We start from the raw sequence: 22,734 nt of genomic DNA on the forward strand, positions 1-22,734 counted from the left end.
AAGAACTAGATTAGCAATTATTTTAGAGTAAAACTTTACCCTTATTCGTTGGCCATTTATAGATCTTATTGGGATAACTAAATCTATATCATTTGTTAGAACCAACTTTAAACTTTCAATCTCATTGAAGCAGCTGAGAAGCCAAGATCTGTTCATTTTTAGATCAGAATCAAATAATGGAAGAAAATCCAATGAACAAGTATCCACATATGAAATAGGGCTTTTTACTGATTGAGGTATTACGTTCCTAACTACCTCCGTCTGAGGCAGAAAGATAGGAGCTGTTGGATTAAATACTCTTGTTACTGTCGGGAAGTATTTATCATCTATACTTATAGGTTGGGGAACAGGGGCATCAACTACTGGACCAGAAACCACCCTGTCCATAGTTACTTCAACCGGGGAAATTCCATTGGAATCATTTAAGATACTTTCCACTTCCACCTTATCCGGAATATCAGAAGGTGGGCTATACCCTCTTTCTATGGGAGCGGGTGTTTCAGTTATTATATGTTTTGGAAAAATAATTTGTCTAGGTCTTTTCTTTTTATATTTACGTGTAGGTTTCCCCTTTTTCCCTCTTGCTTTCATTTTGGCAGCTCTAGGAGACCCCGAGGAAACTTCTGGCTCCTTTTTATCATGTACAAAAATGGGAAAGAGATCATGGCCCCCCGTTTGAGGTACTTCACTCACATTTTCTTCCTGCTCAACTAGCAATGGTTCGGTTCTCAGAAGCAGGGCAGATGAAGTGGATTGATTAGATGACTTAAGAATCTCCGCCTCTGTGGATAATCCCAAAGGGGCCTTTCCCATCACTTCAGTAATATTATCAACCTCGTTATGAACAGCAAGAGCAGTGTTAGCAGGAGTAACGGGAGGCTTAATTACATTTTCAACAATTTTCACATTTTGTGCCAACAATGCCTGCAGTATCTCAGTAACCGAAGACAAAATACAATCAGAGTTTACAGCAAATTTTCCCATTAAAAGTAATATGGAAGACAGAATTTGCTCAAGGGCTATGAGTGACTCTGAGATGGGTTTATCATTTTTTGGGTAATTTGAAGATGTAAGGGGACAAATCCCTGATAAATTAAAATGCGGGGATTGTACATCAATCTGCGGGGAAAAATTATCTGTGGATTTAATGGAGGGCGTACTGCTATATAATAGCAGACCAGATGGTGTTTCTCCACTAGGAGTTTTATTAGCTACTAGGTGGGGTAAAGATGTCTTATCCACATATCGACCGCAGAGTTCTAAGTCAATGCTGGTAGGTATGGAGATATCACCCTTATCTTCTTCCAGAGTATCATTCCCTTTAAGAATTTCATGGCTCAAGGATTGCGATATTAACAAAGGGTCAGCATCAGCCGCATGTACAGGACATGTTGGAGGGTTTACCACACTAGACTGACTCGGTGACCCTTTCGTTTCCACCATAAGGGCCAAGTGACTAACTTCCTCCATATTAGGGCAGGGATTCAATTGCGGTAATTGATCAATATCAGATTTACTAGGGACTTCAAGGGATTTACTCAAGCTTTTCTCCCAAATTTGGTTTAATTGCATCTGACCTTTCATGATGCCACTGTTGGCTTGCTTTTTTCTCAAATGACTCGGACCAGGTATTGTACCATGATTCTCCATTACAACTTTCCCGGATCGTAATGTCTTAGCCTCCATAGTACCGTAAGGAAACAGAGCCTACAATAAATTTCACAGTCTTACAAAAAACACAGTTTAAAATAATATAAATATACAAAGGATAAAAATGGGAGAAGAACTAGCAGTTCATGTAGTTTGTGGCTATATTTCTATCGGCGTATTAGCATTACCTTAAAATATAATGACACAACCAAGTATCTAAGGGAATACAACTAAAAATTCAAGATACCGGGGCCCAGCCCGGCCTACCTCGGCCACTGAGGGCCACAGAGGGCCCGCCCTTTGCCCGGGCTTAGCCCGGCGTCACCCGCGCGCGTCCCGCGATGCGCGTTACCTCAGCGCAATTTGTTCCAGCTGAGGGGGGCGTGGCAGGGAGGTTCTCAGAGCCCAACTGGCTTCTGGGCGTTGATGTTCACTTGCCTCCAAAGCAGCCAACAAGCCCTCCACAGCGAGTGTTTCCCGCGAAGCGGGAAACGCGAGAGGTGAGTCACAGGCGCTGGCAGCTAGCGCTATGAATGATGATAAAGCGATTGGCGCTTCCAAGTAGCGCTACACAATTCAGAGGAGCCTTGCAGGTTCTGGCCGCACAATGTAGAAAGAGATTTTCAAAGCAGAGCAGGCGCCTTCTTCCACACACAGAGTAGAGAGTTCCAATGTTCAGTGCTGCCTCAGCGCAATTTGTTCCAGCTGAGGGGGGCGTGGCAGGGAGGTTCTCAGAGCCCAACTGGCTTCTGGGCGTTGATGTTCACTTGCCTCCAAAGCAGCCAACAAGCCCTCCACAGCGAGTGTTTCCCGCGAAGCGGGAAACGCGAGAGGTGAGTCACAGGCGCTGGCAGCTAGCGCTATGAATGATGATAAAGCGATTGGCGCTTCCAAGTAGCGCTACACAATTCAGAGGAGCCTTGCAGGTTCTGGCCGCACAATGTAGAAAGAGATTTTCAAAGCAGAGCAGGCGCCTTCTTCCACACACGGAGTAGAGAGTTCCAATGTTCAGCGCTGCCTCAGCGCAATTTGTTCCAGCTGAGGGGGGCGTGGCAGGGAGGTTCTCAGAGCCCAACTGGCTTCTGGGCGTTGATGTTCACTTGCCTCCAAAGCAGCCAACAAGCCCTCCACAGCGAGTGTTTCCCGCGAAGCGGGAAACGCGAGAGGTGAGTCACAGGCGCTGGCAGCTAGCGCTATGAATGATGATAAAGCGATTGGCGCTTCCAAGTAGCGCTACACAATTCAGAGGAGCCTTGCAGGTTCTGGCCGCACAATGTAGAAAGAGATTTTCAAAGCAGAGCAGGCGCCTTCTTCCACACACGGAGTAGAGAGTTCCTAAGAGATTCCCATGATTCGTGTACAGGGCAAGAGACACAGGGGACGTTAGCTAGAATTATTACATAGGGTGTGGCTGCTGGCGGCAGCTCTAGACGGTCCATTTTTGAGATTGGGAAAGAGCGTGTGGACTCAATAGTAGCGTAGTCAGTGAGTGTTGGATTTTGAAGAACGTTAAGTGTTGTGGCAGGGAGATTACTAAGTTCAGGTCAAAATAGTGGAAGCTGGTGCGGAAAATAGGGGCCACGCCCTGATGGAAGGGTGCTTAAAATAGCGCTACTCACATTCCCAGTCCTCGAAGGCACTGTATGACAAGGTTGATAAGTGCCTTTGGTGCTAAGAGTAGGGTCGGAAGGGGGCAAGGTCAATTTGAAACTATATTATCCCCTATTTCAGGTGGGCTTACTGAAGATATATGGTTGTTACCTAGCTGGTCCAGTCGAGAAAGAATATTCCTCTCGATCCCTTTTACTTGCTCCATAAGTAACTTAAATGCATCCTTCACTGAATCAGAAAAGAACTGTGCCAGGGTGGACAGGGAAGCATAATCAACTTGCTCAGTGTGTTGCTGTTCAGCCACTATCTTATAGGGTTTTTTTGGTCAGCGATTGCTTTTGAGTTGAAGTTGAAGTTTTCTTAGGGCGTTTGCCTCCCCCACCTGCTTCACCAATCACTAGAGGGACTTTAGATGGCACAACAGATGGGGTTTTAAAGTGTTTACTTGGGGGTTGAATGGCAGATTGGGGGTCAGGTGGAGCTAAAATAGGGGATTTTGGGGTACACTTCTCTAATTCCTTGTTTTCCAGTTACCAGTAAACTCTCAGAAGTAAGAGTCGCAATAGGAATAGCAGAAGCACCTATTTCAGTAGGAGGAAGGCCAGAGATCTTATTAGTACAATTTGTTAGAGACTCCTCCACACTGATTATCTGTTTTACCAGCACCCCCATTGCACCTGTAATATAGTTCAAGAGAGAAGAGGGAGGGTGGGCACTACTCAGATATTTATCACCCCCCCCTGGATGTTTCCTTTTTCCCATATCCCAGGCAATTTTAAAAAGACCCAACGGGTATGATATCACATGTGCATTATTCACCAAAATCATGTCATACAATAAAAATAACTACATGTACGGCAACAACAAAGTTTGTGCATAACAGGTCCACTGCACCTTTCGTTCTATTATCTTAAACATTAACACTTTCTGCATGTCATGTAAGTTATATGACCTGATAATATCTGTCACTGACTGCCCCTGGACCGTTTTAACACTGTTCTTTTACTAAGTAGTAATGTTTTGTTTTTTGTGCATCATCCGGGTTCTTACCCTTCTCCATGAATGAAATGTTGAATGAATTTCTCTGTCTAACTAGCCAATCTGCTTGTTCTTTTGAATGGAATGTCTTTTTGAATTTTTCATTTATGTTGCCTGCATAACCGATGAGACTTATTTACCAGACTGTATGGTTGTCTAAACCTATATTAATTCTTACTGTTACCTACCAGTCCGATTCTCACCATCTCACGCGACACGTTATCCTCTTTTTTGGGTTCCTAGCCAGAGTACCGACTCTGTTCTTCTAGATTATTGATATAGGTTGTTTTTTGATTTCTTGTGTTTCTTATCAGTACTCACGGAACTATATTTTTATATTTCCTAACTTGGTTTCTGCCTATCTCATGTGCGATGTCACTACCTAACATGTGAGATGTATTTTTTTTTATCGCTTTCACATACATAAGGGTTTTCACTCACATAAGGGGATCCTCTGCGCTATGCACCATTTCAGACAATACGCCATGTATATATTTTTCCATACTGTACTATGTTTTTCATCTCACCCCCAGCCCTGAAGAGTCACGGGCTCCTTGCCCGCTTGACGAAACACGTGTCAGCTGGTCATTTGCTTTTGAAGTTACCTTTCAACAAAGGAAGGTCAAATACAATCCTTTGAAGAACAAAAAGACTTTCTATTGTGTCCACTTTGTTTAATTTACTACCTATTATGTTCTTTGGATTAAGCATGATACATGTATACAACACGCTTAATGTAAAAAATGTTAATGCCAGCATTTGTAGAGCGCACAGCTACCTCCAACGGAAGTGTCCCGGCGCTGTCCGTATACCGCTTAGGAACCCTTCCTTGCTTTTTCCCTGTGAAATGTCCACTCCTGGGCACCCCCAAGGTGGTGATTAAGCAAGCTATTGCCCAGAGTTGCAGAGTGGGACCCATGATTAGAATAGGCACCGAGGCGAGAATTATCAGGTCCGAGGAAATTGAGCCCAAGACCCGCCGAGGCGTTTATTGAACGCTGGTCCCGGGCCAGACCTCTGCACCAGGGTTTGCCGCTCTAACCATTGAGCCACAATTCTCGCCAACGTGTGCACAGGATTCTTGTCATAAGGTCCACTGCAAGTCCCCAAGGTATCAACGTCAGTGATCAGTAGCAAGAGGGTCTATATAGGCAGGTCAAGAAACTCAGAGCAATGGTACAAACCTTGGCTGTAAAATTGGCCACTCACGAATCACTTCAGATCCCTGAGTCAAGTAGAAAAGCCAAGAGGGATGGCCCTGCCCTGCCTCTTACCTTCGCTGACGGGCACACGACGGGCCCTCCCTTTGCCCAGGCGCATCCCGCGCCTCCCTATGGCGCTATAAAAGCGCAAGTTGGCTCCTCCCTCCTGGGAGTTTGGAAAAGCAGGATTCTGGGGTTTAGAGTCCCCAACCAGCAGCAAGCAAAAAGCAGCGTCCCGCACCACAGCTCCTGTTGGTGCTCTAAAAGCACAAGTTGGCTCCTCCCTCCTGGGGTTGTGGAAAAACAGGATTCTGGGGTTTAGAGTCCCCAATCAGTAGCAGGCAAAAACAGCGTCCCGCGGCTCCCATTGACGCTACACAAGCGCGAGTTGGCTCCTCCCTCTTGGGACTTTGGAAAAGCAGGATTCTAGGGTTTAGAGTCCCCAACCAGCAGCAGGCAAAAAGCAGCGTAGGAGTACCCAAAGCAGAGCCCTGCTGGGCAAGGGTAAAAATAAAGAGAATCATATTAGATAGAGAAGCAGAAAGAGGATCAAAAGACCTTTCTGTACAATATTTAACAATTTTTTGCCAACGCTGCGTGTATACCGTCATAGTGGAGGGCCACCTGGCCTCCAAAATAACATTAAATACTTCAGGAGGAAGGTCGAAAGTTATCAACTGTCGCCACTCAATTTCCACGCAAGGAGGCGGAGAGTTGACAGGTTTGGGTGGAGGACCCTTCCCTGCTGCAGCAACTGAAGATTCTCCCAAAGGAGCAGCCTGATCGGAGGATCGATGCTCATTCAAAGAAACTCTGGACACCAGACTCTTTGTGAACAGTCTGGAGCCACAAGAATGATTTGGGCCTGGTCGTTCTTGATCTTCTTGAGAAGACCTCTGACTTCCTGGTCAGGGACCTGATCTCTCCCTATCAGCTTTGCTGTAGTGCCACTGCCTCTGACCGCGCCTCACTGCCTCTCAAAGGGTTCTGTGTCTGTGATTGTGCACATCCTATTCTTGTGTCCGCTTTCTTTTGGTATCTCATGTATTGTCTCCCCATTTTTTCTGCCTTCTCCTGTATTGTTGGAATCCCCTGTATTGTCACCCCGTTTTGTTCTGCCTTATTTTTATTTTAGCCTGTTAAGACTTTGGTGCCCGGTTGTCCCTACTGGTGCCCGCTCGCCTCCCTTTACCACCACTGCTGCTCCTGCAGCCCCTGCTAACCTATTTATTGGCACCCACTGCGAGGGAGTGTGAACAAGACCTCTGACCTCCTGGTCGGGGACATGCTCTCTCCCCCGCAGCTCTTCTGTAGTGACACTGCCTCTGACCCCACCTCACCGCCGCTTATAGGTTCGAGTCCCCTTCCAGGTCCGATATGGGTCTGTGATTGTGACCGTCATATTCTTGTGTCTGCTTTCTTTTGGAATCTCCAGTATTGTCTCCCCGTTTTTTCTGCCTTCTCCTGTATTGTTGGTATCTCCTGTATTGTCTCCCTGTTTTTCTGCCTTATTGTTGGTATCTCCTGTATTGTCACCCTGTTTATTTCTGCCTTATTTTTGTTTTTGCCTGTTAATACTTTTGTACCTGGTTGCCCGCTCACCGCCCTTTTCCACAGCTGCTGCCCCCGCGGCCCCTCCCCTCTGCCGGTTCCCGTTCCCACCCCCTTCCCCATTTAATGGCGGCCGCAGCACAGCCGCCCCGTTGGCGGGCCAAAGGCTTGCAAAAGGCAAGCCCGTCTGCGCCCATCCGCGACCCGACCATGACCAGTGCCAGAGAACCTGGATCTCCTACAATCCAATGCTATGACACTGTGGCCCTCCTCGCACTCAACCCCGGAAGAAACATCAACTGCCAGCTGGCCACGCTGAACACCACCCATGGCCAGTTCTCCTGCCACCAGACCTTCAGGACCCCCCGCAGGCACCACCCCCAATTCGGACGCCAACACCACCGGAGCCCTGAAGTGCATCTTCCTCAAAGTGTGCTCCCTGCACAAATATGACGTAGAGATCTGGAACTTCCTGGACACCCTCCCGCCAGACGTCGCCTTCTTTGCCGAAATCTGGACCAACGCCTCCACTGCCCCTGAAATCACCACTGCCATGCCCGATGGATACAAGATCCAGAGGAAGGACCATCCCGACCGCTCAGGAGGAGGACTCGCCATTGCACACAAGAGCTCTCTCCGACTCACCACCTACTCTACGAGCAACTCCCCATCCACCACCAAGCACCTACATTTCCAGATACAGACCAGCCCCAGATTTACACTATGCGGCACGCTCGCCTACAGGCACCCTGGACCGCAAACCGCGCTCACCACCGCCATCGCCGACCTTGTCGCACCCCACGCCATCGCCTCCACGGACTACATACTCATCAGTGACCTCAGCTTCAATCTCGACAACCTCAAAGACCCCAACTCCTCCAACCTCCTGGACAACCTTGCCAACCTCGGGATGAACAGCTCATCATCACCCCCACCCACAAGGCAGGACACACCCTTGACCCTATCTTCGCAGGAGTAACACACCCACTTCAGCCATACCACGCAACCCCCCACCCAGGACGGACCACCACTGCGTACACTTCCATGTCAACAAACCCACGCCCCCCAAACCTGAATCCCAAAAGCTCCAAAGGAACTGGAGCAAGGTCACCGAGGAGCACCTCAACTCTACCCGCAACCACGATGACCCCTTCTCTTCGACTGAAGCCAACCTCTCAGCCAAAGAACTACAAAGATGGATCTCCAACTGCGCAGACGAACTCGCAACCCTCTGCAACCCCGACAGACATCGCCCCGGGAAGGCCACCTGATTCACCACCGATCTCCAAGATCTGGAGAAACAGCAAAACACTGGAAGACTGTACCACATACAAGGACGCCACAGCAGAATACCACCAGCACATCAGATCAACCAAACGCCCCTTCATCTGGAACAGCATCCCTGCCAACGCCAGCAACTCAAAGGAACTCTTCAGCATCATCCAAGAATTCCCCAAACCCCCACGTGAGGTCACAGACATCACCCCTTCCCAGGACCTCTGCAACAAGCTCAGCTCCTACTCCCATCTGAAAATCAAGTCCTTTTACGACAACTTCAACAAACAAACTCCGGACTCCGAATCCACCCCCCTCCAAATACTCCGGCCAACCCACCATCTCAGCCTGTACCCCGGCTACCACCGGAGACATTGAATCGACCATGAAAGGCACCCACTCAGGAGCACCCACGGACCCCTGCACTCCACACATCTTCCACAGAGCTGCAGCCGCCATCGCAGTGGAACTACGACGCACCATCAGCACCACCTTCGAAACCAGCACCTAACCTGACGACTGCAAAGGCGCAGAAGTTACGCCCTGCTCAATATGCCCTCGGCAATCCCTTTGGACCTCAAGAACTACTGACCAATATCCCTCCTTCCCTTTGCGGCCAAGGTCATCGAGAAGACTGTCAACGCCCAACTAACAAAATTCATTGAAGAGAACTCCAACCTCGACCCCTCCCAATCCGGATTCTGCAGCAACCACAGCACCGAAACCACTCTACTCACCGCCACAGACGACATCCGTACCCTCCTTGACCAAGGTTACACCGCTGCCCTGATCCTACTTGACCTCTCCGCAGCCTTCGACACTGTCTCCCACCGCAGGACGCCAGCATACCAGGAACCGCCCTCGAATGGCACCGCTCCTTCCTCACCGGCAAGACCCAACAAATCAGACTGTCACCCTTCCTCTCCGAACCCACAGAATTCAACTAGATGGCCCACCTCGCCGTCATAGTCAGACAACACGGGCTGAACATAGTCTCCTACGCTGAGGACACCCAGCTCATCCTCTCCCCCCACCAAGGACCCCGTCAGAAACAAACTCAGCATGGGACACCACCTGATGGCCCACCGGCCTTGGCAGCCTGCCCACGCCCACCGACCATGCCTGGAACCTCGGCATCGTACTCAACTCTCTCTCCATGACCTGACAGGTCAAAGCTGTCGCCTCCACCTGCTTCAACACCCTCTGTATCCTTTGCAAACCTTCAAATGGATCCCCCTGAATAAAAAAAAACGTCACCCACGCACTCACAACCAGCAGACTGGACTAGGATACGCCCACTACACCGGACTCCAGACTATACAGAACACCACAGCCAGACTCGTCCTCGGCATCCCTCGACAAGAACACATCACCTGAAAGACCTCCACTGGATCCCCATCAAGAAGAGAGTAGCCTTCAAGATACACATCCACGTCTTTAGATGCCTCCACAACACCGGACCCCAATATCTCAACGAGAGAATCTCCTTCCCTGTACCCAAGAGAAACCGCCGATCCGCTGCCCTCGCCGAAACCCTGCGCAGCCACAGAGCCAAAGCAGGTGGAAGGGCCTTCCCCTACATCGCGATTAGGACCTGAAACGAGCTCCCGATTGACATCAAACGCGACCCCTCTCTGAACGTCTTCAGGGAGACACTCAAGTTTTTCGACCAAACAGAGGTGCACCCCAACCCCCCAGCATCTTGAGACTCTCACGGGTGAGTAGTGCGCTTACAAATCCCCTAATTGAGTGATTATTTGATTGAACTCCGGGCAGAAGTAGTATGGGCAGTAAGACACATAGGACGCCTAAACTAAACTCATGACGAAAATCATCACCGAGCGATAGCCGCCTTGGAAAATTCAGAGTGCAGAACTGCTGACATTTCGTGTTCTCTTTTGAGGCGAACTGATCTAACCAAAGCTTTACCCACTGCTGAAAGAGACCTTGTGCCACCTCTGAATGGAGATGCCGTTCATGGTCCGCTGGACATCGACAGCTCAGTTTATCCACCAAAGCTTTCAGAGAACCTGCCAGGTGTTGAACCATAAGGGTTATGCCCTGCTGTTACAGCCATATCCAGAGATGCAGGGCCTCTTCTACTCCACCCGCCCTGCTTGTTGCAGTACTGCACGGCAGTGGTGCTGTCCATGAACACTTGCACTAACATCCCTGTAGGATCTGCTTTTATGGTTACCCCCACTTTTTGCTTTATTGAATGCTGTTTCTGACTAGTCTGACTGGGATCCTTATAATCAGGACCCCAGTATCTATGCTTTCTCCCCTAAATGGTAATGGTAAGTACGTAGGTACATACCAGATTGGATACTGGGGTACCCTCATCAATCCCTAGTACATGGTTCTAAAGTACCCAGGGCATAGGTACCCCAGAGGTCCCCCATAGGCTGAAGCATGGATTAAGCCACCTATGGGAGACTATTCTAACTATCTCTACTGCCCTGCCTTTGCAGCCTGTGTAAGCTGGTGCTAACACCACATACGAAAGATAAAGCTTTCCCTATATCTAAGGTCACTGCACTTAAAACTTATATACCCCTACAGCAGGCCTTTGCAATCCTGAGACAGCAATGTCTGGACCTCCTCCGGGCACCGGGGCAACACTTCAGCCACGGAATCCCACACCGCGTGGGAATAGTGGCCCAGAAGGCATGCAGTGTTCACTAACTGTAGTCCTAAACTGGCCAAAGAGAAAAACTACTTGTCAAACTGCTCCAATATCTTAGACTCCTTATCCGTCGGAGCCGTGTGAAAGGCACTCTGGGACGTAGAAGCTTGAATGACCAGACTTTTGGGTGTAGGATGAGTGGTCAGAAAGGCAGGGTCACCCGTCCCTGGACGTTGACCACAGGGGCTCCAATGGCGGGCCATGACCAAGTGGCCAACAAGACTTCGGTGAGGGCATCATTAAAGGACAGCAGCGGCTCCGAAGAAGTGGACGCCGGCTGGAGCATCTCAGTGAGGAGACTTGTCTTCAGGGTCACCGTTGGTAGATCGAGGTTAAGGACCGCAGCAGCCCGACGGAGCACCACGGTATACGAGGAGCCTTCCTCCATAATGGGCTGGGGAGAGGCAAGCCCCGGATCAGAGGCGACGTTGAGGCCACCCGCCTCCTCCAAGTCATCCACCCAGTCCACCCAGTCCTGCTCTGAATCACACTGACGAGCAACCGGGTCCTCAAACCCTTCCCAGTCATCCTCCTCCACCAGCCCCGAAGGCACAGGCCTCGACGGCGGGGCAGGGACCGGTGAAGGAATAAACGGCGCCGGCGAAGGGCCGAGACGGTGCTGGTTCCTAATTCGGATCCCAGGCGGGGACAAAGCCCTCCGGGAACCGGGGCAGAGGCGGAACCCAGCTGGATCCACTGCGGTGTCGCCGGCAGAGCCGGGGCCGGAGCCTGAAGCATGGGACCTCTTGGCGAGGAGGCCGGAGACAGGGGCGCAGAATCTTGCGGCACCGGGGCTGGCACCGTCGGAGCAGGATCCGCCACAGGAGTCGATGGACCAGCAGGATCTGGACACGGGACCACAGGGCCCGAAGGCGCAGCGGCGGCAGCCCGTAAACAGGCGGACCATGGCAGCAAGGAATTCTTGCATTTAAGCGGGTGTCTCCGACGGACCTGGGTAAGGCGGGTAGGCAGCAGGACTCCCAGGCTCCAAAGGAGCTGCAGGGGCGGAGCCCCAGTCTCCCTCATCCGCATCCAGGGACCGACGGGGGGAAGTCAGAGAGCGAAAATGCTTCTTTGACTTCTTTTTGTGCCGTCTCTTACCCGAATCCGAAGGGGAACAGGAGTGGTGGTGACGATTCTGCGAGCGGTCACGGGAACGACCCCTGGATCTGGAACGGCACGGGGACGAATGCCAAACTTCAAACAACTTCCGGCGCCGTTACCTCAGGGCCTTCGGGCCATAGCCCTACAGTCCAGACAGGACCGGGAGTCATGGTCGCGCTCCAGGCAGTAGAGACAGACATCATGAGGGTCCACCTCCGACATATTGCGACAGCAGATCCCACAAGACTTAAAACCAGGCATGCCTACTAGCACCAGAGAAACCAACACGATACAAAAGTCTCAAAAAGATAGTCAAAAAATGACTAGGGTACATGCTCTAACAGGATCTGCGCTTACTGGCGCGGAAAAAGAAATACCTGATACTAGCGCGCATGGGTGGCGCCTAAGTAGTCTCTGTGACGTCACCTAGGAGCATACGACGCCAGCGACGGACGCGGAGCCGCAGGAAGCCACCTACTGACGCACAGGGGTACTGCTAAGCAAAACTTTCCGGATCCAGTCTGACGCCTGGGAATATTCTAAGGTAAGGAATCTAAAGTAAGGATTCTATCACTAACATGTCTCTTTCAGATTTGGTGAGTACGGACGCAAACAGACAAATATTGTTAATGTATTGTGAAGCAGAAGATCTGTAATGTATGAGATACTGTGCAGCAGGATACTGAATTATGTATTTGATGTAAGACTGATGAATGTAGGCATTCATCCCTATCACAAATACACGCTGGCTTCCATCTGTAAACATGTTTATAAACCGGTAAATAACTACCCGATTGACTGGAAACATTTTAATTGGTCAACAAAAACAGTACTAGATCCTACCTTTCCACTGCCAATGACTCTTCGGATTTCCTTACACATGTTCTTCTTGCCTTGTCTGTATATTTGCCACCAATTGTGCTTATTATTGATTCTGCTGCAACCATAAATTCTTGAGATTGTGATTCCTGTAAGAACATACATCTTTAGTAGGAGTCTTCTAATTAATAAAAATATGAAAAAGCCAACTTTACAGTATGTGTCAACTCTTACCAAGCGTTGTGTTTACTATTGTTTGCCTAAGTGCCCAACATTGCATGCACCTGCTCCCGATTCGTGTATGACCTATGTCCCCATCACTAATTGCAAAACTGCTTGCTTTTATTACATTAAAATGATCCCTGTGTAATGTGTTTTAACTCATATATACATATACTTATTGTGTAGAGTTGCAGCTTACAACTGAAGGTTGCCTTTATGGACAATTGTCGGTAAGAATTCCCTAGAGATTCTTCTCAAACCACATCATGAATCACATGTTCACCTTCTAAAGACAGCCCTGTGCAACAGTACCAATACGACGTGTTCTGCTCTAGTGAAACATTGAGGCATCCAAGGTTTTTTTTCCCCACACTCGAGGACACTGGCTAATAACAAGATAGCTCTTGAACCCTTCTTCATGGCAGTCTTTTCAGCATTAGCTTTTCTTCGTAAAGATTTAGTAGGAAGGAGAATTAAATGGAATACCGTATATTGTTATACTGTATATTTTCAATTCATTAGGTCGAGCATTCGAGACCTCATCTATATACTTTAGTATATTCTTTAGTATATACTTAATATGTGTATGTACTTTGTGGGCTCTGTAAGATCATCCCTAGGACTTGTCTGCTTCCGCTTAGGGACTTCTTTTTCTGTTCAACTGCCTCTATTTAACTGTCTTGATAGAAAATGACCAACAGAGGTTAGTAAAATACCAGATTCACTTTAGCATTCTTTAGATAGAAATTGTCTTTCAAGAGCACCCGTGGACAATAATATTTTTTTCAAATCTTGTATTTTTAGTGATATGACCACCGAAGGCCCTGCTTTTATATTAAAAACAGAGCTTTGGACTATACCATTTCCAGCTGAAAGGCAAAATTTCTGTCCATCTGTTCCCATACCTGGCGTGTCCCACAGTTTGGTGCTTACTTTCTCTCCATGTTGAAGAGCAGTAAATGTTTCAGCGCCCAGGCTAATGTGCTGCATAGCTTAACACATATAAGGTCCCAAAGGCAAGACCAAATGAATTGCAAATGCTTGTTTTTAATAGCTACAACTCTTGAGATATTTGCTGCTAAAATTGTGCATAAATTATTCACTAGATTGCCTTCATATAAAGCCTCACAAGATATTAGCCCAGATTTATTGTCTGGGTTCATTTAAGAATAAAGGTGGGAGTGGTCTCCTAGCAGGTAACGTGCATTCCTAATGTGGCTCTCTTTCAGGGAAGTCTTAGAGAGGTTAATGGTGCACCACTTGTCTGCTTTCCCTGCTTCCGATTGTAAGTTGGTTTACCTGCAGTGCCTGGGGGCTAAAGGAAATTTAGCAATTGTGCCAAAAACTGTCCAGGGCCATGCCACTAACAATGCATTCAGCACTTTCACAAAACGTTCAATGATTATTGTGTGGAATGTATTGTGCTACTGCAGTTGTTATAATGAAAAATAACTAAACTTCCAGTAATCAATGACAACAAGCACATTTGCTTGTAAAATGGAATCATTGCGGCTTGTATTGTGACCATAGTGTGTGGATTCCCAAGGAACTTAAATTACCAAGTAATATAACAAAGCTATCTAACAAAACAAATTAATCATATAAACCTCTACGATTTCACTCCAAAAACTAATATTTTTTAACTCTGATTTTTATTGGGCTGCAAAGCACATAAACTACTATAGTCACACAAGTAGTAAAATGCAGTAGTCACAATCACTGTTTCAGCTTCAGCACATTTTTATTAAAATTTCCAATCTGTCGTCGTCGTGATTATTCACATTTTAATGAAGGTACTGCTAAGTAAGTGGAGATCTTGAATTTCATGTCTTGTGTCCAATCAGAGTACTTGTAGAGCGCGCTACTTACCTGTGAGGGTCTCAAGGTGCTAAGGGGAGGGGTGCAGCAACTGCTCAAAGAGCCAGGGGCCTTATTTATGAAGGACTTGCGCCGCCGGTGCGTTACTTTTAACATGGGAAAAAGTGACGCACCGGCGGCGCAAGTCCTTCATAAATAAGGCCCCAGGTCTTGAGGAGTCTTCTGAAGGCGAGTAGGTCTTGGGTCTGCCGTATGTGGGTGGGGAGGGTGTTCCAGGTCTTGACGGCGAGGTAGGAGAAGGATCTGCCACCGGAGGTCGTTCGTTGGATGTGGGGGACAGCGGCGAGGGCGAGTCTGGCGGAGTGGAGCTGGCGGGTGGGGGTGTAGTAGCTGAGTCTGCTGTTAAGGTAGGCTGCTCCGGCGTTGTGGAGTGCTTTGTGTGCGTGGGTGAGGAGCTTGAAGATGATCCTCTTGTCGACGGGGAGCCAGTGGGGGGTGATGTGGCTGCGGCGGGGGACGTTGGCGATCAGTCGGGCGGAGGCGTTTTGGATGTGTTGTAGTCGTCGTAGGTGTTTGGCTGAGATTCCTGCGTAGAGAGCGTTCCCGTAGTCCAGTCTGCTGCTGACGAGGGCCTGTGTCACCGTTCTTCTTGTTTCGGTCGGGATCCACTTGTAGATCCTGCGGAGCATGCAGAGGGTGTTGTAGCAGGAGGAGTAGACGGCGTCCTTTACTGTCATCCATTCTAGTTCAAACTTTGATTTCATACAGATAGCTTTATTTTATAACACTATTACCTACACCAACATGCATATTCTGATATGTAATGTCACTAAGATCTATTGTAGTGCAGTTCCTATATTCCCAATAGGCTCTGCGCATTGGAATAATATACACTATAGATTTGACATAGGACTGAGGTCAGTATGTCTCTATCGAGTATACTAAACTTAATTGTGGGTGCCAGCTAGCTCAGAGGCCACTAGAAACTTTCTTGAATAAACAAGAAGGGATAAGTTTCTGACAACCGCATAAACATGACAACTTTGTTTCCCCAACAATAAAACGTATCTTCAGAGTCGTGGAAACAATAGATAACTATTTTACTCAATCAATCGTGCATGCTTCGTTTCTACAGAGATGCATAAAAATAGAGAGATGGGCGTTCAATAAAAGGGTTTAGGTTCTAATCAGCTCCAAATCTTAGAATGAGAGAAGTTGGTATCTCTTTCACGGACTCGATTTCCCAACGCCAAGCAAGGGGAGTCAGAAACCACTGGAGCTGGATTTCTCGGCAGAAGAGGACATCTTCTGATCAGTGCCTCAGCTAGAGAGTTGGCTTCCTTCGGCACTTGCTGTAGTGACATGCGTCGGGAAAATAGGTAGTCGAACCACACCGAACCACACTGTGCTTTGCCATAGCAAGCAAAGGTATATTTATACCTTGAAGGTGTTTTAGGAATGCCCGCTTTGACGTCATAAATGAACCCCTAAGAAATAGATGTTCATTGTAGAATAACTGAGTTCTTTGAGAAATCAATATTCACGCAAGGGGAAGTCCCTACCGGAGTGGCTAAGCACGCAACGGCGGAGGACGTGCCTGGGTAGAGCTCCGAGCTGAGCTCCCCTTACACAGGCCAATTCTCCGTTTCTCTTATCCGGACCCGACCCCAATTAGCAGCGGAACTGAGTGGGGGCGATCTTTGCAGCCCAGCCAAATCTGGGGCTGCGGAACTGTTCCTGGCCACTCCGGTCGCGGCGGGGGCTGGCTACCTCCCTTGTTGGTTTCCCCGGCCGGCGTTCACATCTACGCGAGGCCGGGGACGGACTACAGACAAGAGGCCCTGCTGCCGAGGCCTAAGCCTGGGAACCCCTGGGGCGGACCTGAGGAGCTACACACGGATCCACCGAATGGACACCCTTCATCCTGTTCTGGGGTGAGCTCACCTGCTGGCACCTACAACGGATGCCCCTCCCCCCCCCCCCCGAGGGAGGGGGCAGCAGCCCAGGCCCCGCATCATTTGCTCTGCCGCGGCGCGGGCCCATCTCTTGGCGCCTGCGGGCGGCGCCTCCCGGGGGGGGGGAAAGACGGTGCCTTGTACCCTGCATCCTCCACCCTGCTGAAGATGGGGCTTGTCTCCCGGAGCTAGCGGTGGACGTCCCCGAAGCGGGGGAGCCACGCTCTTCGCCGAGGTGCCTGGGCGCCGCCGCCATTTGCCGCGAAGTATCGACTGGGGCGGAGCGGGAGGTCCCTGTGACTGTTGGGGATTGGGAGGCAGCCGACTGGAGCCGGAGACACCTGCATGCCACTCTGCGCTCCTGCTGACAGCGAGGGACACCTAACTGGCCATATCGGAGGGTGCCGGCCGCGCTGGGAGGGGGTGCCCACCGCCCCACCCGGCTCCTGCCTCATTACCACCTCTTAGGCTGGCGTAATGCGGGCCCACCTGCACGGACTGGCGACAACACTGTCCTGCCCCCCCTGAGTGTCCCGATACTCCAGGCTTCAAGGCGGATCAGCCCCCCTGGAACTCAGGGAGGCCACTGGACGCGCTCACTCCACGACACACACCGCATTGCCCATGTCTGGGGGAACTAGGACGAGGACCGAGGCTGGTGGTACACAGGTGAAGGGGAAGATGGAGGAAGCAGCTAAATCGCCTGACCCGAATCAAACTGCCTCCAAATTGGCCGCGATGTTGGTTGCGATGGAGCGGCTGGAGGACCAGTTCCTCCCTGGTAACAAAGATTGATAGTGTTGCCATAGATCTCACTCACCTGCGGGCCGACCATGGGAAGTTGTCGGACCACACCACCACCCTGGAGGTCACCATCAATGACATTACACCCAAGGTCACACAAACGGACAGGCATGTGCAGGACCTCCTCAACCGTGTGGAATTCCTAGAAGATCGTGCGGAGGATGCTGAAGGGAGGGCAATGAGAAATAATGTCCGCATTGTAGGTCTGCCGGAACGATGGGAAGGCAGGGAACCCGAAATCCACATGGAGAACTGGCTGCGGACCCTGCTGCCATATAGCACACTCTCACAACACTTCGTGGTGAAACGGGCTCACCGGGTGCCGACCAGGCCGCCCCAGGCGGGATCCAACCCCAGACCCATGCTCATCCGTATCCTGAACTATCGCGACCGTGATGCCATATTGCGGGAATCTAGGAAGCTGCCCGAGATACGGGTTGAAAATGCCAAGATCATGCTCTTCCCTGATTACACAATCCAGGTGTAACGCCAGAGACATTCTTTCTTGGAGGTGAAACATCGGCTCCGCAAGCTGGCCCTGAAATATTCCCTCCTCTTCCCAGCGCGGCTGCGAGTGGTGGCCCTGGACAAAACTCATTTCTTCAATACCCCCAAAGCGGTTGAGGCGTGGCTGGACTCTGGTGGCTGCGGATCCAGGCGCGGAGCCATCAACGTCGTCCTTGAGGCGCTCCCGAGGGCCCCGGCGCCGACGCAGAGGCAGGTCCTCGCCGGCAAGGAGGCTACGCGTGGATCTCGTCCACAGTGAGCAGCAAGAGGCCCTTCGGATGGTAGGGGAGATCAACGGATCCTTGGATACAGACGTCGCCTTGGAGGCCAGCCCGCGCGAGATGCCCAGCGACGACGAACACATTTACGGATTGCCAGACTCACAAGTGTCGATGGAACTCCCGGACGTCACCCCACAGACTGCTGTTCTAATCCACTGATGATGGAACGGACTGTCCGGTATGCCTTACCTGTCTCTGAGAGTCTCAAATGCTATGCTGGACCCGGCGTCCACAGGGCGCCTGCTGGACATGGACAGTTGGACTTTGACCCCAGGCTGAACCTTGTCTTCAACTAGAGTGGCGCAGTGAGTACTACCCTGGGGGCCGAGACGCTGGGAAAGCTCTGGAGCAGTATGGTGGTTGGGAAGTCAGGTGACGGAGATGGCCCTGCCTTTGGGGGTGGGTGATGTGACGTGAACTGCGCCTAGGCGATATCTGGATGCAGAGCACCACACCGGGAGGGCCTCAGCCCCCTGATGGGACGAGAACCTGTTATGACTGAGCCGACTGGCATGAGACGCCTGTGTAGGGGGAGGCATCCTCTACTTGACTATAAAATGCGCCTGTGACGGACACGCCGAGCGCTCAGCAAACCCCCTGGACTTAAAACTTCACTGACTCATTAGAGTGTTTGGACGACAACATGTTCTACTGACGACCTTTTGGCATTGTTCCTGTTTTCTCTTTGTTTATTGTTATTGTTATTGTTATCTGAGGTTTGTATAGCGCCAAATCACCGTCAGGTCTCTAGGCGCTCTTGACAGAAGCAGTAACAATAGCTGAGTGAGTGAACAGAAAGTACAGATATAACAACATTACGCAAATGGAACAGAAAGCTTCCCTAAACAAGAGCGTTTTCAGTGACTTCCTAAAGTAGAGAAGATTGGTTTCTCTGCGGAGGAGCTCCGGTAGTTTGTTCCACATCTGTGGGGCTTGGACAGAAAAGGATCTCCCTCTCTTGGTTGCCATTCTGAAACGTGGACAGAACAGCAATTGGGAGTTGGAAGACCTCAGCGCTCGTTTGGGGTTATAGACCTCAAGCCGTTCTTTTATGTAGGCAGGCGCATGCCCATAGATTGCCTTATGGGCGATGCATAAACTTTTAAATTCCACCCTTTGCTTTATGGGGAGCCAGTGTAGCCTGTGCTGTAATGGAGAGGCATGGGTCTGTCTAGGTTATCTAAAGATTAATCGTGCTGCATCGTTCAAAATAACCTGCAGGCGGTTGGTCAAAGTTTTTGGCAAACCTAGATAGAGCGCGTTCCCATAATCACTCCTTGAAATTATTGTTGCCGAGACAATGGTCCGGAGCATATTTAGGGAAAGTAGGGGAACTAGCTTGCGCAGCTGCCTGATTAAGTTAGTGCAGGTCCCGACGAACAGAAGATATCTGGCTAGCCATTGTCAGCTCATGGTCGATCTTAATACCAGGGCTTTTTACATTGGGGCATGGTTTCGGGGTGGGGCCAAGCTCTTGGGGCCAGAACAAGTTACCCCAGGGCGAGGCAGCAGTTGAAACCACCAGGACCTCTGTTTTTTCGGGATTTATTTTCAGCAAATTTGCCATCGTCCAGCTCAGCTCACCGTATATCTAAGTATGTTCTGGGCCTGGGTCTGAGCAGATGCCTTGTTGTCAATATTCAGCAACAGCTGAGTATCATCGGCATAGTTAAAGATTCTGCAGCCCATGCTTGCCAGGAAGTCTATCAGTCGTTGTAAATAAAGGTTGAATAAGAGTAGTGACAATGCAGAGCCCTGCAGGACTCCGCACTCCAGAACACCCACCTCGGATATACAATCCACTAGTTGAATCCTCTGGGTCCTCCCCGACAAGAAGGATTTTAGCCATTGAAGTGCTAGATCCTTTATCCCAAAAGCGGCCAGTCTGTCCAGAAGCAGGGCATGGCTGACAGTATCAAACGCCGCTGAAAGGTCTGATACTGTCAGCCATGCCCTGCTTCTGGACAGACTGGCCGCTTTTGGGATAAAGGATCTATGAATTGGTTGACTTGTTTCCCCTTTTTATTTCTTTCATGCACATTCAGAGCGTGCACGCTGGCTTTCTGATGGTGACTGTGGATGTGTGGCTTAGTAGGACGCAGTGTTGGCTGCTGGTGGGGGGTGGGAGAAGGTGAATACCCAGACATATTATGTCAGTGATTAAAATGTGCACGTGGAACGTGCGTGGCATGCAAACGCCGTCGCACCATTCACGGCAAACTGGATGGCCAATTGGTCGTCCTTGCATCCCTTTGCGCCCCGAGGAGGGAGACTTCTTTACGCGGCTATCGACAGTGCTGGCGCCCTGGCACGGTTTTCCATTGATGCTGGGAGGCGACTATAACTGTGTCTTGGACGCTGCCCTCGACCGCTCCTTCCCGCCCTTAGCCAGTGCACCGGTAACTGGGGCCATGAGGGCACTCACGAACTGGGAGTTACAGTGGGATTTGCACGATGCCTGGCGGAGTCGTAACCCACACACTAAGGTATACTTTTACTACTCAGGCGCACACACATTGCATGTCAGACTGGATAGATATATGCTGACAAGTGACCTGCAACCCCATGTAACAGACACATATTACATGGGCCGCATCCACTCCGATCACAACCCTCACATTCTAGAACTGGCTTGGGAGCGTCCACATCCGCCGGTGCCTACCTGGAGGCTCCAACCTGATTTGCTTTTGGACGCCCCGTTCCATGACGCACTCTTGACGAGTCTTTTACAGTATTTTGAAGAAAATAACCACACTGCTTCTAACCCACAACTCGAATGGGACACATTCAAAGTCTTCACAAGGGTCCACTGTCTGACCTACTGCGAGAGGAGCGGGAGGCGGTGGAGGGTGATGAGGGGGCACTATTGGCGACCAGAGAGGAACACACGCGACTGCTCAACAGGCTGAAAAATCTGAACTACGCAGCCCACTCGGCGCGTACTCATCATTTTGGGGACAAACCAGGCAAACTACTTGCGTGGCTGATCAGACAGGATGCCCAGACCACCCCAGTGACGTCAATTTACACCAAGCTAGGCACCATTGTGTACATCCAGAGAGCCATCCATGATGCCTTTGTGAAACATTACACAGACCTTTATCAGTACTGACTACAGGCTTCACCTGCTGATACAACAGAGTATCTATCTGTTCTACCCTTGCCCGAGATAGATGACGCGCAACGCAACTAACTGAGTGCACCGCTGACATCTGAGGAACTAAGAGTAGCCATTTTCTCTCTCTAATGGCAAATCCCCGGGGCTCAATGGGCTACCCGCTGAGTTTTACAAAGCTTATTCTATCATTCTGATTCCGGAACTATTGCGGATATATGAAGCGGGATTGCCGACTCTGCGCTCCCGCCCACACTGAACAAAGCAAATTTGATCTCTCTCCCAAAGCCTGGCAGAGACGGGGCCCAACTGGGATCATACCGCCCACTAGCTCTTCTTAACACGGATTACAAGATCATGGCTTCCACGCTGGCCCAACGTTTAGCTCCTCTGGTGCCTGATCTTGTCCACACCGACCAAAACGGGTTTTGTACCGGCCCGTAGCACCTCGCACAACATCCGGCGATTGTTTAGGGTGCAGAGTTTTGCCACAAATCAATTGCCCCATTCCGGATGTCTAGTGCTCGATCTTGAGAAGGCATTCGACTCAGTAGAATGGCCTTACCTGGTGTTGGTGTTGCAGAAGTACGGCTTGGGCGATCATTACATCTGCATGGTGGAGCTTCTGTATCAGCGGCCCACGGTATGGGTCCGCACGGGCAGGCTGCTCTTAGGCCCTATTCGAGTACACAGGGGGGCCCGGCAGGGATGCCCCCTGTCCCCTTTAATCTTCTCTCTGATGATGGAACCTCTGGCGGCACAGTTGCGGGCCTCTGGCGCGGATTGGGGCATTCCCCTGGCTGATGGCATACACGCAGTATCGCTGTATGCTGAAGACCTATTGCTCTATATTAGAGACCTGACTCGCTTCCCATTACCGCTTACTACCATCTTCCGCACCTTCGGAGAGATGTCGGGGCTCAAGGTCAACTGGGCTAAATCTTCTGTGTATCCTTTTGATGCACCACGCCGGAATTTACAATTATAGTTCAAGACGAAAGGCTTGTCTGGTATTCAACTACGTTCCGTTACCTTGGGATAGGTATATATCGAGACCTCACAGACGTGTTGGAGGGTAATCTAATAAGGGCAATCT

At 50.1% G+C, this 22,734-nt stretch overlaps 1 protein-coding gene across 1 annotated transcript in view; it reads right to left on the reverse strand.

Moving 5' to 3' along the window:
• SYCP2 (synaptonemal complex protein 2) overlaps nt 1-22,734 on the reverse strand; it is a 3,993,018-nt gene that overhangs the window by 2,293,414 nt on the left and 1,676,870 nt on the right. The window contains exon 25 of the mRNA XM_086932653.1: nt 12,961-13,085. Coding sequence (XP_086788779.1) covers nt 12,961-13,085 — 125 coding nt within the window. The remainder of the gene's footprint in view (nt 1-12,960; nt 13,086-22,734) is intronic.

This window comes from Lissotriton vulgaris, chromosome 7, assembly GCF_964263255.1.
Source record: "Lissotriton vulgaris chromosome 7, aLisVul1.2, whole genome shotgun sequence".
NCBI lineage: Eukaryota > Metazoa > Chordata > Amphibia > Caudata > Salamandridae > Lissotriton > Lissotriton vulgaris.